Source organism: Camponotus floridanus, unplaced genomic scaffold, assembly GCF_003227725.1.
Source record: "Camponotus floridanus strain SB8 unplaced genomic scaffold, Cflo_v7.5 scaffold12, whole genome shotgun sequence".
Classification (NCBI taxonomy): domain Eukaryota; kingdom Metazoa; phylum Arthropoda; class Insecta; order Hymenoptera; family Formicidae; genus Camponotus; species Camponotus floridanus.
In genome coordinates, this window is record NW_020229237.1 from 142,676 (window position 1) to 155,306 (window position 12,631).

Sequence of the window (12,631 nt, forward strand, 5' to 3'; positions counted from 1 at the left end):
GCGAGTATTCATTGTGTTACGCGATTTATTTCGATACGCGCCTAGCAATCGTGCCGGCCGTTTCATTAAACGCGCGAAATCAATTATCTTGCTATCGACTACTAATGCGAAAAAACAAGCTGGCTCGACTCAATCAATGGGATTTGATTTCTCAACTTCGTATCGAATTACTTAGTTATTATTCTGTTGCATAATATAATATAATACATTGGATGCAACATTATCGATATTGCTCTCGAAATGCTTCTCTGTCTTTATTGATGTTATTGAAACAATAGCCGAGAATCATGAATATCATACGATATTTAGAGAACATTGTCAAAACTTTTTTTTTTGCTAATAAGAGGACGATTTATATAGCTCGAAAGCGATTAATAGACATATTTGTCTAACATTTACCTCTGACGACCAGCTTCGCTGGTTCGGATGCTAACGCGTCCTGCGTCGTGAAATCACTTGCGGTTACTTGACATTGCCAAAGCCCGTCATCGAACTCTAAGGTCGCCGATCTCACCCACAACGAGCAGTCGCCCATGTCTGGCGAGCCCACCCATTCGTATTTTTTCAGGTGCATACCTATCGGCTAAATAAAGAGAACAGAATATTTAGAGAGAGAAATCATATATATCATTATAATATCATTTTTACATATATTTAATTTTGTATATATACAGGGTGATAAAATTATTTTAATTTTGTATATATACAGAGTGAAAAAACTAAGTGCCATAAATTTGTGATGAAAGAAAGGACGAATACAAGCATTTTAAGTATAGGAACCATGGGTCGGCGATGTTTCATTACGACGTGACGGACGTTTAATTGAATCGTCACAATGTCTGTGATGCAATGATTTTATTCCGTCAATTATATTTACCATAAATGTTCAAAGTTACGACCTCCAACGTTCCGACAAAAGTTACAGCGACGGAGCAATGACTGCCGCATTCTTTGGAATATTTCAGGCATGTGTCGGATGGTTTCAGATGCCTCCACGATGCGAGCGACCAGATCCTCCTCGGATTCGATTTGTTCGGAATAAATCATAGTTTTCAGCATCTTCAGAGGTAACAAACGAATGGTAAACAAACGAGGGGCAAACAACCAAACTTACGTTACTTTCATTGCAGGAGTTGTGACGATTCAATTAAACGCCCGTGACCCATGGTTTCTATACTTAAAATGCTTGTATTTGTCCTTTTTTTCATCACACAAATTTATGGCTCTTAGTTTTTTATCACCCTGTATATATATCTCTTTTTCCTCGAAAGGAGAATTTTATATTTACATTCTTCATGATTTGATTCTAATAATTTCATACATAAAGCAACAAGAATCAATTTTTGCATAAATTTTAAAAATAAATATATAATTTGACCTAAAGATCAACATACACATACGATATTTTACGTACACGAAACACTCGCAATCTGAGATTAATAAATCTCGCAAGATTAATAGAAGAAGAGGAGTTAATTTTTGCCGATAAATTTCCTAAAGTCCTATACGATGGTCCACGCACGTCAGCACATTTTTAAATCGACGAATCTGACCTATGACAATCGCTTCTCATTGCTCGAATCCTCTTTCCGTACATCCTTTTCACTCCCAGCTCAGCTTTACGTCGGTTGTACCGTACGCTTCCTCCGAAATGAATCATCGGCTTCCGGCTCCCATCGTCGATGTCATTCGATTCTTCTTTCTCGCGAATTAATTTCGCTGCCGCCAGAAAAGTGCAGGTTTAGCAAGTTTCGCAGTCATAACGCGATTGTAATTCAGCGATCGATTCTGCATCCACGATCGCTCTTTAATTCCCCTTACTTTTCACCTTAAAATAGTCTTTCCTTCTCCGCGAAATCGAGAAAGCTTTCTCTTGTTCCTCTTCTCGAAACTTTGATTAAAAATTTCTGTAGCAATCCAAAGTTATTGATTATCTCGAGACACTTTGTATCAGTTTGTATAAATTGATCTTATTTATTTTACTTGCATATATTGCTATTTTGATATTTTTATTACTTATATATATAATTAATTGTTTTACTGTTAAAACTCGATGATACTTCTGTGCTTTTTTTGCTTAAACGTGATAATAAATTAAATTTCTCCCTTCTCTCTCTCGGTCTTCCATTCTTTTCTTTCATCCAGCTTCGCGCGATACGTTATCGCGACGGCTATTATATACATCGTCGGCGTATCGGTCGAGGCCGGATTGTTCTATCTGTAAGTTTGTGGTAGCTTTAGTACGTGTAGCGAAAAAGCTTCGTTTAAAAGGTATTACTTGGTTAACGAGTTTCCGTAATCCGCCGGCGGTCCACTGTCTTGAATTAGCACCGTCGCGCTCGCCTGTGTATTGTTGGTGAAGATATTAAGTTCGCTACAAACTGCTTCTTTGTTCTCATTAAATCAGCCCGATCCATGAAAAATTATAATGATATATTCAAGAGGCTGTCTTCTCTTTTGCCTGTTTTATTTTTTATAGCTTCGACTCAAAGATTAGTTTATTATCCAATTTTATAATCCCATATGTATCCAATATAAAGTTACAAATTATTTAATCCAACTGAGAATTAAAAAATTCTTTTTAAAATTTTAACCATTGACAGTGCGTTTATTTTTCCATTTTTTTTTCTTTTCTTTTCGAAAAAAGTGACAGTATTATAGTTAGAATATTTCATAAGAAACCTTGTAATTATGTCTATTTCGTCAAAAATATTCACGATTCATTCTCATCGCTTTTTTTTTGGCATAAAAATGTTACGCCACTTGTAATACTGTGAATCCAGGAATCCAAGATCCTTTTTATGAAGAATTCTCGCGAGAGATGATCGCGCTTTGAAACGGACGAGTGCTTAACTTCGGTTTCCTCCAGGGACGCAATGAGAGCTACGTTAACTACGATAGGACGCCGTCGTGCGACTATATTAGTAATGAGCGGAGAGGTATTCCCCGCGGAATGCGCAGTTTATCACCCGGTGGCAGACACAATAATACAATGGCGAAATCCTGACGAAGATTATTCGCGCGTAGACGAAGAGCCCTCAGGACAAGAAGAATAATGAGTTTACTGGCGCGCGTTCATGCCCGCTGGTGTTCGGGTGAAACGACGTCTAGTATATATTATCAGTACGAATTAACGTCTTAGGTCATTGTCGGGTTAATATCTCATATCATATCACCCTCGAGTAACTGCCTTTTCATTCCACCGTATTACAAAGTGTCCATAAATTGTCACGAACATTCGCAGTTAACTCTCAAGATATTCTTGGAACGCATAAACTTGTCTCAAAGTCGATTATAATAATATTATTCGTCTCGAGATTATCGAACCTCCATTTAAAATATAGAGAATAAATCATCTCTCGATGCATTTTTTGCAACGATAAGAATTATTCAAAATCAAAAGACACGACGATAAAGAATTAATAACGATAGAATTAATAATCTCACAATTTTTTTTCGTCAGAGAATAGAAAGGATCATGTCTCTCGTTTCCTCCAGGATTCCTCGCGTCGGAGTAACGCAAGATTTATACCTAAGTTATCCAGAATTCCCGAGCGCACGCTTCGTCGTCCATGTCCATGAAGAGGCACACGCATACTAACTTTTCCGATATCCCAGGAAACTAACCAAGCTGCCGCAAATCAGTCCAAACACACATTCGCGAAGGGTACCATCGCTCTTACAGCGGAACAAGCCGCGAGGCACTTTTCGAATGCGCAATGAGTAGAAGACGTCGTTTCTCCCGGTTGAATCTTTTCCTCCCTCCTCCTCCCGTCTCCTATTCAATAATTCCACAAATTTTCGCAAACACACAAAGACGACGAAGAAGCATCTGTGCGCGAGAAATTTCGAGCCGCGTTCGAGTTGCGAACTTTTCGACGCTTATCACAAGGATACATATCGACGAGTAAGAACTTATGGTAACACTTCCGAAGGAAGTTTCGGAAGAAAAAGAAAAGTAAGAGTACTTGGTTACCGCAATGCTTTTTCGCTATCGGTCTACGTCCCACGATCTATTTCGTTGCTCTCGAAGAGATTGCCATTGCGTCTGCATTACTGCGGGCCTCGCTTGTGCTACGGTAGCCTTTGGCCCAGGGATATGTACCCTTAGCCGTTTGCCTTGATATGCGACGTATTTGTGTTCGTATCACGCAGACAGAGGTATCTATGTCTGTGTGCGCCGATAGGGACGAGGGCAGGGCAGGGGTGTGTCTGCGGGTGCATTACGTTGATTGCTGGTCGCGGCCTCTCCGGAGAACACAGAGAACAGCGAAGAGGGCGGTAAAGCGGGATGGTTGAAGAGGGTAGGGAGTGAGGGCACAAAGACGGCCGAGAAACGGCATGAAGAAAGAAAAAGGGACCCTTCCTTTCTCGGGTAAGTAAGCGAACGGTGCGCCACATCCCAGGCGCCCGTGAATTTTAATCCTTTCAATGAACAATGGCGACTTCTGCGAGCAGTTTCTCTCGTGCAATGTATCCGTTTTTAATTCTCTCGTTTCCGTGAAGGATATCTCCGATGAAGTCGACTGCCTGCTTTATTCGTTTGCAGTTTTAGTAACACTGTTAATAATATTGATAATAGCCTATTTATAATAGCCTTCGCATATATTTTCTGTAAATACTTGATAATATGTATTTTCTATGTATTTTTTTAATATTCTAATTTTAGTGAAAGTATTTTTGGCCAGAGTATTATTTCAAATAAATTGGAAATCTCAGATGTATGCGTTGACGAAAAATAGTTAACGAACAAATTAAATATTTGCAATTTGAGAAAAAACTATTGATTAACATTTTAGATATTTTATTAAAAAGTGCGATTTTCAAACAATGCGCCTTGAAGAAGATTTACAAGTCAAAATTATTTTGGTATTTCAATAAAACAGATACAATGCATCCAGCGCTATTCGCAGAAAATGCGCAGAATGAAACAAGCGGAAATAACGTGGTTAGAAGCTCCAGGAGAAGCTCCTGAAGAACAGAAAGAGAGAGAAAGGTGTTGTAAACAAAAGTAGCTTCCAAAGAGAAAATTATCCCGCTTGTTATTTACATCTTTCATAAATATTCACTTTTGCGGGAGAAAGTTGAGGAAAGAGACGGGAGGGTAACAAGCTGAGGAGAGGGAAAGAAGGCGAAAGAAAAGTCGAGGGGAGGATATTTGGCTGAGGAAGAAACGAGAAACCGTGCAGGGCATAAATCTCCGGGCTTTCGGAGGATCTCGTTTCAGGATCACCCACTGCGAAAAGCCTTCGTCGCTGCCTGAGACAGTAATGCGATATTCAAGTTCCAGGCCGCCTCTCACCGCCCATCGTCCCGGCGACCACCCTTAACGGAGTCTGAGGAGCATTGGACGATATTTGCATTGTTGTCACCGGAAGTGGAGCCTCGCTCAGTCAAAAATTTCGAAGCATTCTGCATCTAAAAAGCTTCTATTTCCATAAAACGGTCCGATATATAGAAAATTATCGAAGACAATTTCGCAAATAAAATGCACTTTAACGCAAAAACGCAAGTTATTTCTCCAGAATAATTATTTTAAAAAAATTGCACAATATACAAATTTATTCCAATCAATTTTATCTCATAATTTTTTTTTAGAATTTGTCACGTATTGAACTTTCAATTAGCAATTATTCGGACTAGAAAATTCGGACTAGAAACAAATGTTTTCTTTTCTGGAAATTAATTTACTCCATTATTTGTTTAAATATCTCCATTATTTGTTTCCCATTTTTGCCTGAAATGGAAAAAAAACAAAAACAAAAACAATAAACAAATTAATAAAATATACAAATATTTATTTTTATATGTACATTTATATTCCAATCAGCCTATCTTACTAGTCTTTCTGACTAATTTGTAGCAGACGAAATTGTGCGGAAATGTTTTGCGGAATTTGTCAGAACAATTATTTGGCTGACTGAGTGGGTATAAAAACAACTATGTAGTTGTCGCCATTGCTTCGTTACGCAAATGTTTATTGGAAGGAGGTCAGACGTGTCTATACGCCCAACGAACAACAGAATCCGTGGCAACGGCACCGACACATATCCTGTGAAGAGCATTCACACATTTTTCAGCCCAACGAATAATTGCTAGAAAACAATATTCGTGGAAAAATATGTGAGGTGCAAATGGCTAGATCGAGAATCGAATCCGCGCCTTTCGCTTTCCGGGCTTATTGCCCACTGAGCTATCCAGATCTTACACTAAATGCTGCTATTTAATAATGATATGCGACTCTAGAGCAATGTTGATATGATATCTTGCTCGATGGAAGATCCTTGAAAGGTCGCTCGCTGTATTCTATAATAAAATTCTATAATAAAATATATTCTATTTTATTTTATTCTTTTATAAATAAACAATACATATATTATGGAAAGAATCCGATAACGCAAAAATGAATTTGATTATATCGAATATTCTTTTATTATGCTATCAAATATTCAACAGCAAAAAGTTATTCGAAAATTTGGATAAAATTGTCAGGCATATATTTACATGAATGCACGTATGTGCATGATGTGTGTCGAGAATTTTTAATTTTAATATATATTTCAGCCATTGTCTTTTATATGTTTCAACTTACAAAATTACTTTTGTTAAGTATACTTAACAGAGATAGATCTGGTATAATACATTGTTTTATCGGCTTTGTTTCGCTGATATTCAAAAGCAAAATCAGGAGATAATTGGGCTTTAGCAAATTATTAATTAAAATCCATTATTTAATATATAAATAATTAGTATATAGCCAACAAATTTATGTTACTTTAACAATGCAGCATTTTATAATTATACTATCAATTGTTGAAAATCAAAAAGGTATTTCAAATATTAAATATTATTATCAAGCATTGATCAATAATTGGAGACATTTTCCAATAAATTTTCTTTGTCGATGACATTAAAAATTATGTTCCATATATATATATCCTTTGAAAAATAACGCCAGATTTGCATATTCTTCTTAAAAAAATATTTAGATTTGAGAGGAGGTGCTAATATACAGTCTGAATAAAGTTAATTTAGCTTGGATAATCTCAGCTGAGCAAGAATTATTCGAGACAGGCGAGAAGAAGGACGGACAGTACTGAATATCGAGAGCTCGCAAAACGACGTCGGTTGAATTAGCATATTTCCAAGCGCGCAGGCTTTATATCATGACGAATTTGCATATAGCGCGGGCGATGAACATTTTTTTTTCTACGTCGCTCATTAAGTATGCCGGAATAACAAATATTTATGCGCATTTTACTGGAAAATTCATTCCTCGTGAAAAATTCTTCGCGGGAATTTTGCTCCTAAGGTGTCTTCGAAACAACGTGAAATTTTATTAACACCGTTAAATATCTGCATTTTATTGACAGGTATCAATTTATGTATAATTAACTGAAACGTGCGATGCGTAAATTTATGTATAAAAGAGAAAAAGAAAAATTTTAATTCTTAGAAGGCATTTCGAGTACATTAAACCCTCCGTGCAATATTTCATTACGGCTTTCCTGCGAATGGAATTGAAAAATTACCGGTCGTATTCTGGACGGTACATAAATCTTAATGAAAAATCTGTCTTGCGGAATATCGAGAGCAGTCTCTGTGCCAAAGACGTGATCCAATAATGGAGATAGATTTGCAAGTAAACGGGAGGCAAAAAATGTACATACCATATACATTTTTTGCCCTCGAATCAAGATGGATCAATATTTAAAAAAACGACTCTTTTTTTAAAAAAAACGAATTAAACTGCAAAGTTCACGAAAATTAATTCAAGATTTTACGTCAAGTTTAATCGTTCAATTTTTAACATGAAACATATGACTCAAATTAAATAATTCTTCTGGAGATATTGAAATTTGCAGCTCACGACGGTATATTATGCTGTTAGTTATCGCTGTCGATATTGATATACATAGAATTATCGATGCGTCATATAATCGAAATCTATTAGTACGCGAGAAACGCGCCCGAGCCACTCGGGATGCCAGAGGGTGATATATTAAGCATACATTTTCCCTAATCCAGATGTCATTAAAACAGATTATCTACATGAATTAATATGCAAATTAGTTCACGCGTCGCTGAGGCACGTATACGCGATGCCCCCGTCTACGAAAGTTATAACTGCAGGGCGTTACGTTATGTTATGTGATGTTACGTTATTAACATTTATACAATTTTCATGCGATAATTAAAAAGTTAAACAAATGTATCGCACACCGTCTCGCGCGGCTGGAGAATATCAACGCAATTGTACGATATACAATCCTATTACAAAATGTTAGTCTTCCTAGTTACGAAATATTAAGTAGAAATCGTATGCATATGCAATTTTGCGAATTCGTTTCACTCGACGCGTAACAAAGCGCATCGTGGAATTTCATTTCAAAGCGCAATCAAGAACAAAGTTAAATTCCGTATAAAATAATGCTCGAGGGAGGATGCAACACGATCTCACGAAAGTGCAACGGTGGTTGTGTATGTGTGCGTGTGCGCCAAGTATATCGCCGCCGATATTTTCTCTAATCCAAACGTCACCAGCGCCAGCTTACCTTCGCAAATTAATATGCAAATTAATGTACGCATCGCGGCGCATATATCGCAGCTGCCGCGGTGTGTACGTAAGTATATAATACCCGGTATATCGTGCTGCTCTTCAAGAGTATTTAGCCATAGGCGGAATGCTTTCGGGGGGGCACAATAGTTCGCATCGCGCGGAAAGATGCACAATGATAAATATCCAAAGCCACGAGAGAGGCCACTCGGCGCCTCTTAGCCGTCCACTTCGCCTCGCGCGTCCTGTAGCCTGTAGTCCCCCTTTTGTTCGGCCCTCGAGCCGCCGCTGAAAGCCGACGATTACGACGACGACCCCCTCTGGTCTTTGCATCGCGGTTCATTATTAACACGTGGATGCGAACGCGAGCACGTGTCTTCTACGATCCTCAAGCTCCGTTCCCTTTACCGTCATTCAAAACAATATTCCACGCTTAAATCGACAATTGACACTGCAATGATTTATGCAATATTTAGACTCTTGCTAATAATCAGCAGAATATATCGGTATTTAATTGCCATCGGTAATTTTTAATTGCTAATTATGATTGGTACTTTTTTCTAATGTAAATCTTTTTATTTTTTTTATTTTTTATACGTTGATTATTTTATCGTTTATTTTTATTGTATATCTTCAGGGAATATCATATTAATTTGAAGATGTTTCAAGTAAAATGTATAAATTTCTGCATAGAGATACATCTCAACTTTGAAAGATTGCGAAGACATATATATCGCGCAGACTTTTCGTCAGACAATTCGAAAGATATTTACTTCGCAAACAACCTACACGGTTGGCTGCAGTCGAAAATAACAACAGACTATTATTTTAGTTACTTATTTACAAAATAGTTATTTGCATTGATATTTTCGATAATAACAATACAAAAGGTACTCACAGGATAAATACATTTTCATTTGCATCGCATAGACTATCTTTGACTCGAATTTAATCGCTATTAATACGTATTGTTTTGTCACTGTTATCATGCGTTTTTATTCTCGATTAATTAAATCATGCGGAAGAATGGTCGATCCGATCGAGTGTTCTCTGTAATAATTACAAAAGCGTTACGCATTTGTATACACAAATATATATTATTCATACTCCGATGATCATTGCAACAAATATCTGCAGTAATCAATAACAATAAAATGAAAACGCGTTGTACAAAATACGATTATTCTTTTAATTACCGTAATTCCTGAATTCTCCCAAATATTTTTCATATTGTCAAGCTACATTATAGTTATTGTTCCCGAGAATAAAATTAATTTATTCCCATACATGTATTTTATATGTATGCGACAAAACTAAAATTTTCAAAATACGATATATTTTTCAGCTACGGTTTGATCGATATAAGTGTAATTTTTAATAAATTATTCCTGTCATTTTTTCTAGTCAAATGTCACAGTGATCTTTCGTGCAGAGAAAGAACGAGATCACCGAAAATTAAACTGCAGAATGTTCTTTACTCAAGTACTTCGTCTTTTGCAGCAGAGTGTCGCGTTTTGCTCGCCGACCATCGATCTTCGCCCTCACTTTTAGCTATCTTTCGACCACAATCATCCCTCCGACACGTTCGTTTCGTTTCCTCGCTTCGGTATGACTTTTCATCCCCGGTTGCGAAATAGTTATGTTTCTTTTCCCTCGATCGGGAAAAGTTGTAATGATTTGAAAGTTGTAATGATTTGAAAGTTGTAATGATTTGAAAGTTGTAATGATTTCAATTTAGAGCTGCGTTTCGCGCAGTCGGTCGGCGAAGCTCTATCTCTCCTTCGATTTTTTCGCGGTGCATAACGTCGCGTGCATAAAGCTCTCACTAAACTTACGATCGTCTTCGGAAGAAGCTAAGTAAAACGCGCTTGAGGTGATTACGAGACGGAAGAAAGGAAACTGCCGCAAGAGGAACTGCATATAGCTTTAAACTCCTCAACGTAATAAGATCACGTTGCGCTAAATCCTTGCAAGAGACGAACAACGATTCCGCTCTCCGTAAAACTTTTTCACTTCGGGATTAATGTCCTCTGACATGACACTCTCGTGTAACATGCGTAAATATATTCAAATATGACATTAGATGTAAGCTATTTAAGAACGAGTCGAGAAGTTTCACGAAGGCTGACGGAAATGATATTACGAGTTACTAAATAAGGGAAGATTTGCAAAGACGATAAGATTTGCTCATAAAAACTCAAGCAGTTGCAATAATAATCGTCATTTCAATTTATATAAATTGAAAATTATTTCAATTCTATTTATTGTAATATTACAATAAAATATAATTTTCAATTTATATAATTTTAATGATGTGACTAAAAAATGTTTGCATATCTTCTTAGAAACAATGTTAATGAAAGAAATTATACAGTAGAATTATCTTACTTTTATTTGTAAGGCATAGATAATAAAAAAAAATTATTAAAAAATTAGACAAATTATGAAAATGTTAAACTATTAAAAATACACGTCGCGAAATGCTGAAAGTCGCCCGAGAGATTGCGTTCGATTAAACTCGGAGATCGCGGCATTTCGAGGGGGGACTTTGCATAAAACGCCGCGAGCATGCCAATCAAGCGTCTACTTTCTTCCCTTTTTCTTCGCCCGACTTCCGAGAATGCTGCGCATCATTTCGTGTTTTCGCGGTTTCCGGCCCGTCTCATCTCCAATCAAGTGCCAGACGTACCAGATACATCTCCGATCTCAGGTCGAGGTACGTGGCGCGCATCGGAAAGATCCCTTCATCCGTACATGCTCGTATATACGATGTCTATAGACACAAAGGGAGACACGAAGGCTTTATATCGATACGAGTCGGTCGCCTTTTGAAGATGTATCGCGGATTTACGCGGCCGCTAACGTGGATACATCGCGACTCGTGAAGCCGTATTATTCTCTATTACGTGCATACGTGTACGTATGTGTGTGTATATATATATATTCCTGTTCGCGTACAAATCGCCGCTGCAATAATTCAAGGGGGCCAGGACGCGGCGGCGCGGAAAACGACTCAACGCGAACACGGAAAGCCGGTTTTCGAAATCGTCACGATTCAACGACGGAAGCGCTGTTTTCGTGTCACCCCGTGTCGATTTAATTGAAAATTTTAACTCTCGCCCCGCCGGACCGGTGATCGCTATCCATATCGTTTCGTATTTGCGTTTTCGGCCAAGTGAAATATCGAGTCCGTTATCACGCGCGTTCAAATTTATCATGCGAGGAAACACGTTACCGCCAGATTCCGGCTGATCAAGCAAAGCAAGGACCGCGCGTAAATCATCCTTTTGTGACTTTATGATTGTGACGTCTCGCGGTGAACTATGCGTTCCTATAAATCATAATAGCGAAAGCTACGTATTAGCGATATACGAGCTCGGTACAAACATTTTTATACGGTATATGTAGTAAATTTTAATCCGCGCGGATCGGATATATAATGTACATTCAAGTTGCACGAATAAATCTTACGATAGAGTAAGATAAAAATTGGGACACTGCGTAATTGAAGTGAACAACTTAAGTTAATCTACTTATCGTAATTTCTATTTCTTATTTGGAATGTTAGATATCAAAAATAAATTTAGGAAACACTTTTAAATAATATTGGATTGTGCTGATTTAATTTCGTATTATAAGAGTTTCGGTTTAAATTCAAAATTTATCGGAATGCTCTGTGAATGACGTAATATATTGTATAATTTTTTCGAATAAAATTAGTAGTTATTAAAGAATCGTATAAAAAATAAATCTCTTTCTCCAACTGAAGGATTCAATGCAAAATTATTGTTTAGAATGTCGATATTCTAATGTACTTCTAAATATTTCGTATCTAAAGTCAATCATGAAATCTTGCGAACTTGTTTTATTTTTGCATTTCAACCTTTCAAAATTGCAAAAAGCACTTCTTCTAATATTTTTCTGACCTAATATAATTATGATAATATCATTAAATAAGAAGAAACGACGAAAACAATGATGATATGATATATGTGAATTATCTGCGCTGAAACTAGTTGGAGAACTTAGTTGACGAACACACTATCATGGAGTTCCGCGAAAGTTTGAAGCCCA

General features: G+C 37.1%; 1 protein-coding gene across 5 annotated transcripts in view; it reads right to left on the reverse strand.

Moving 5' to 3' along the window:
- Positions 1–12,631, reverse strand: part of LOC105254997 (kin of IRRE-like protein 2) — a 153,639-nt gene that overhangs the window by 25,112 nt on the left and 115,896 nt on the right. For all 5 annotated transcript variants that reach the window (XM_011264022.3, XM_011264023.2, XM_025415308.1 and 2 more), the window contains exon 3: positions 400–583. In XM_011264022.3, the coding sequence (XP_011262324.1) occupies positions 400–583 (184 nt within the window). The remainder of the gene's footprint in view (positions 1–399; positions 584–12,631) is intronic.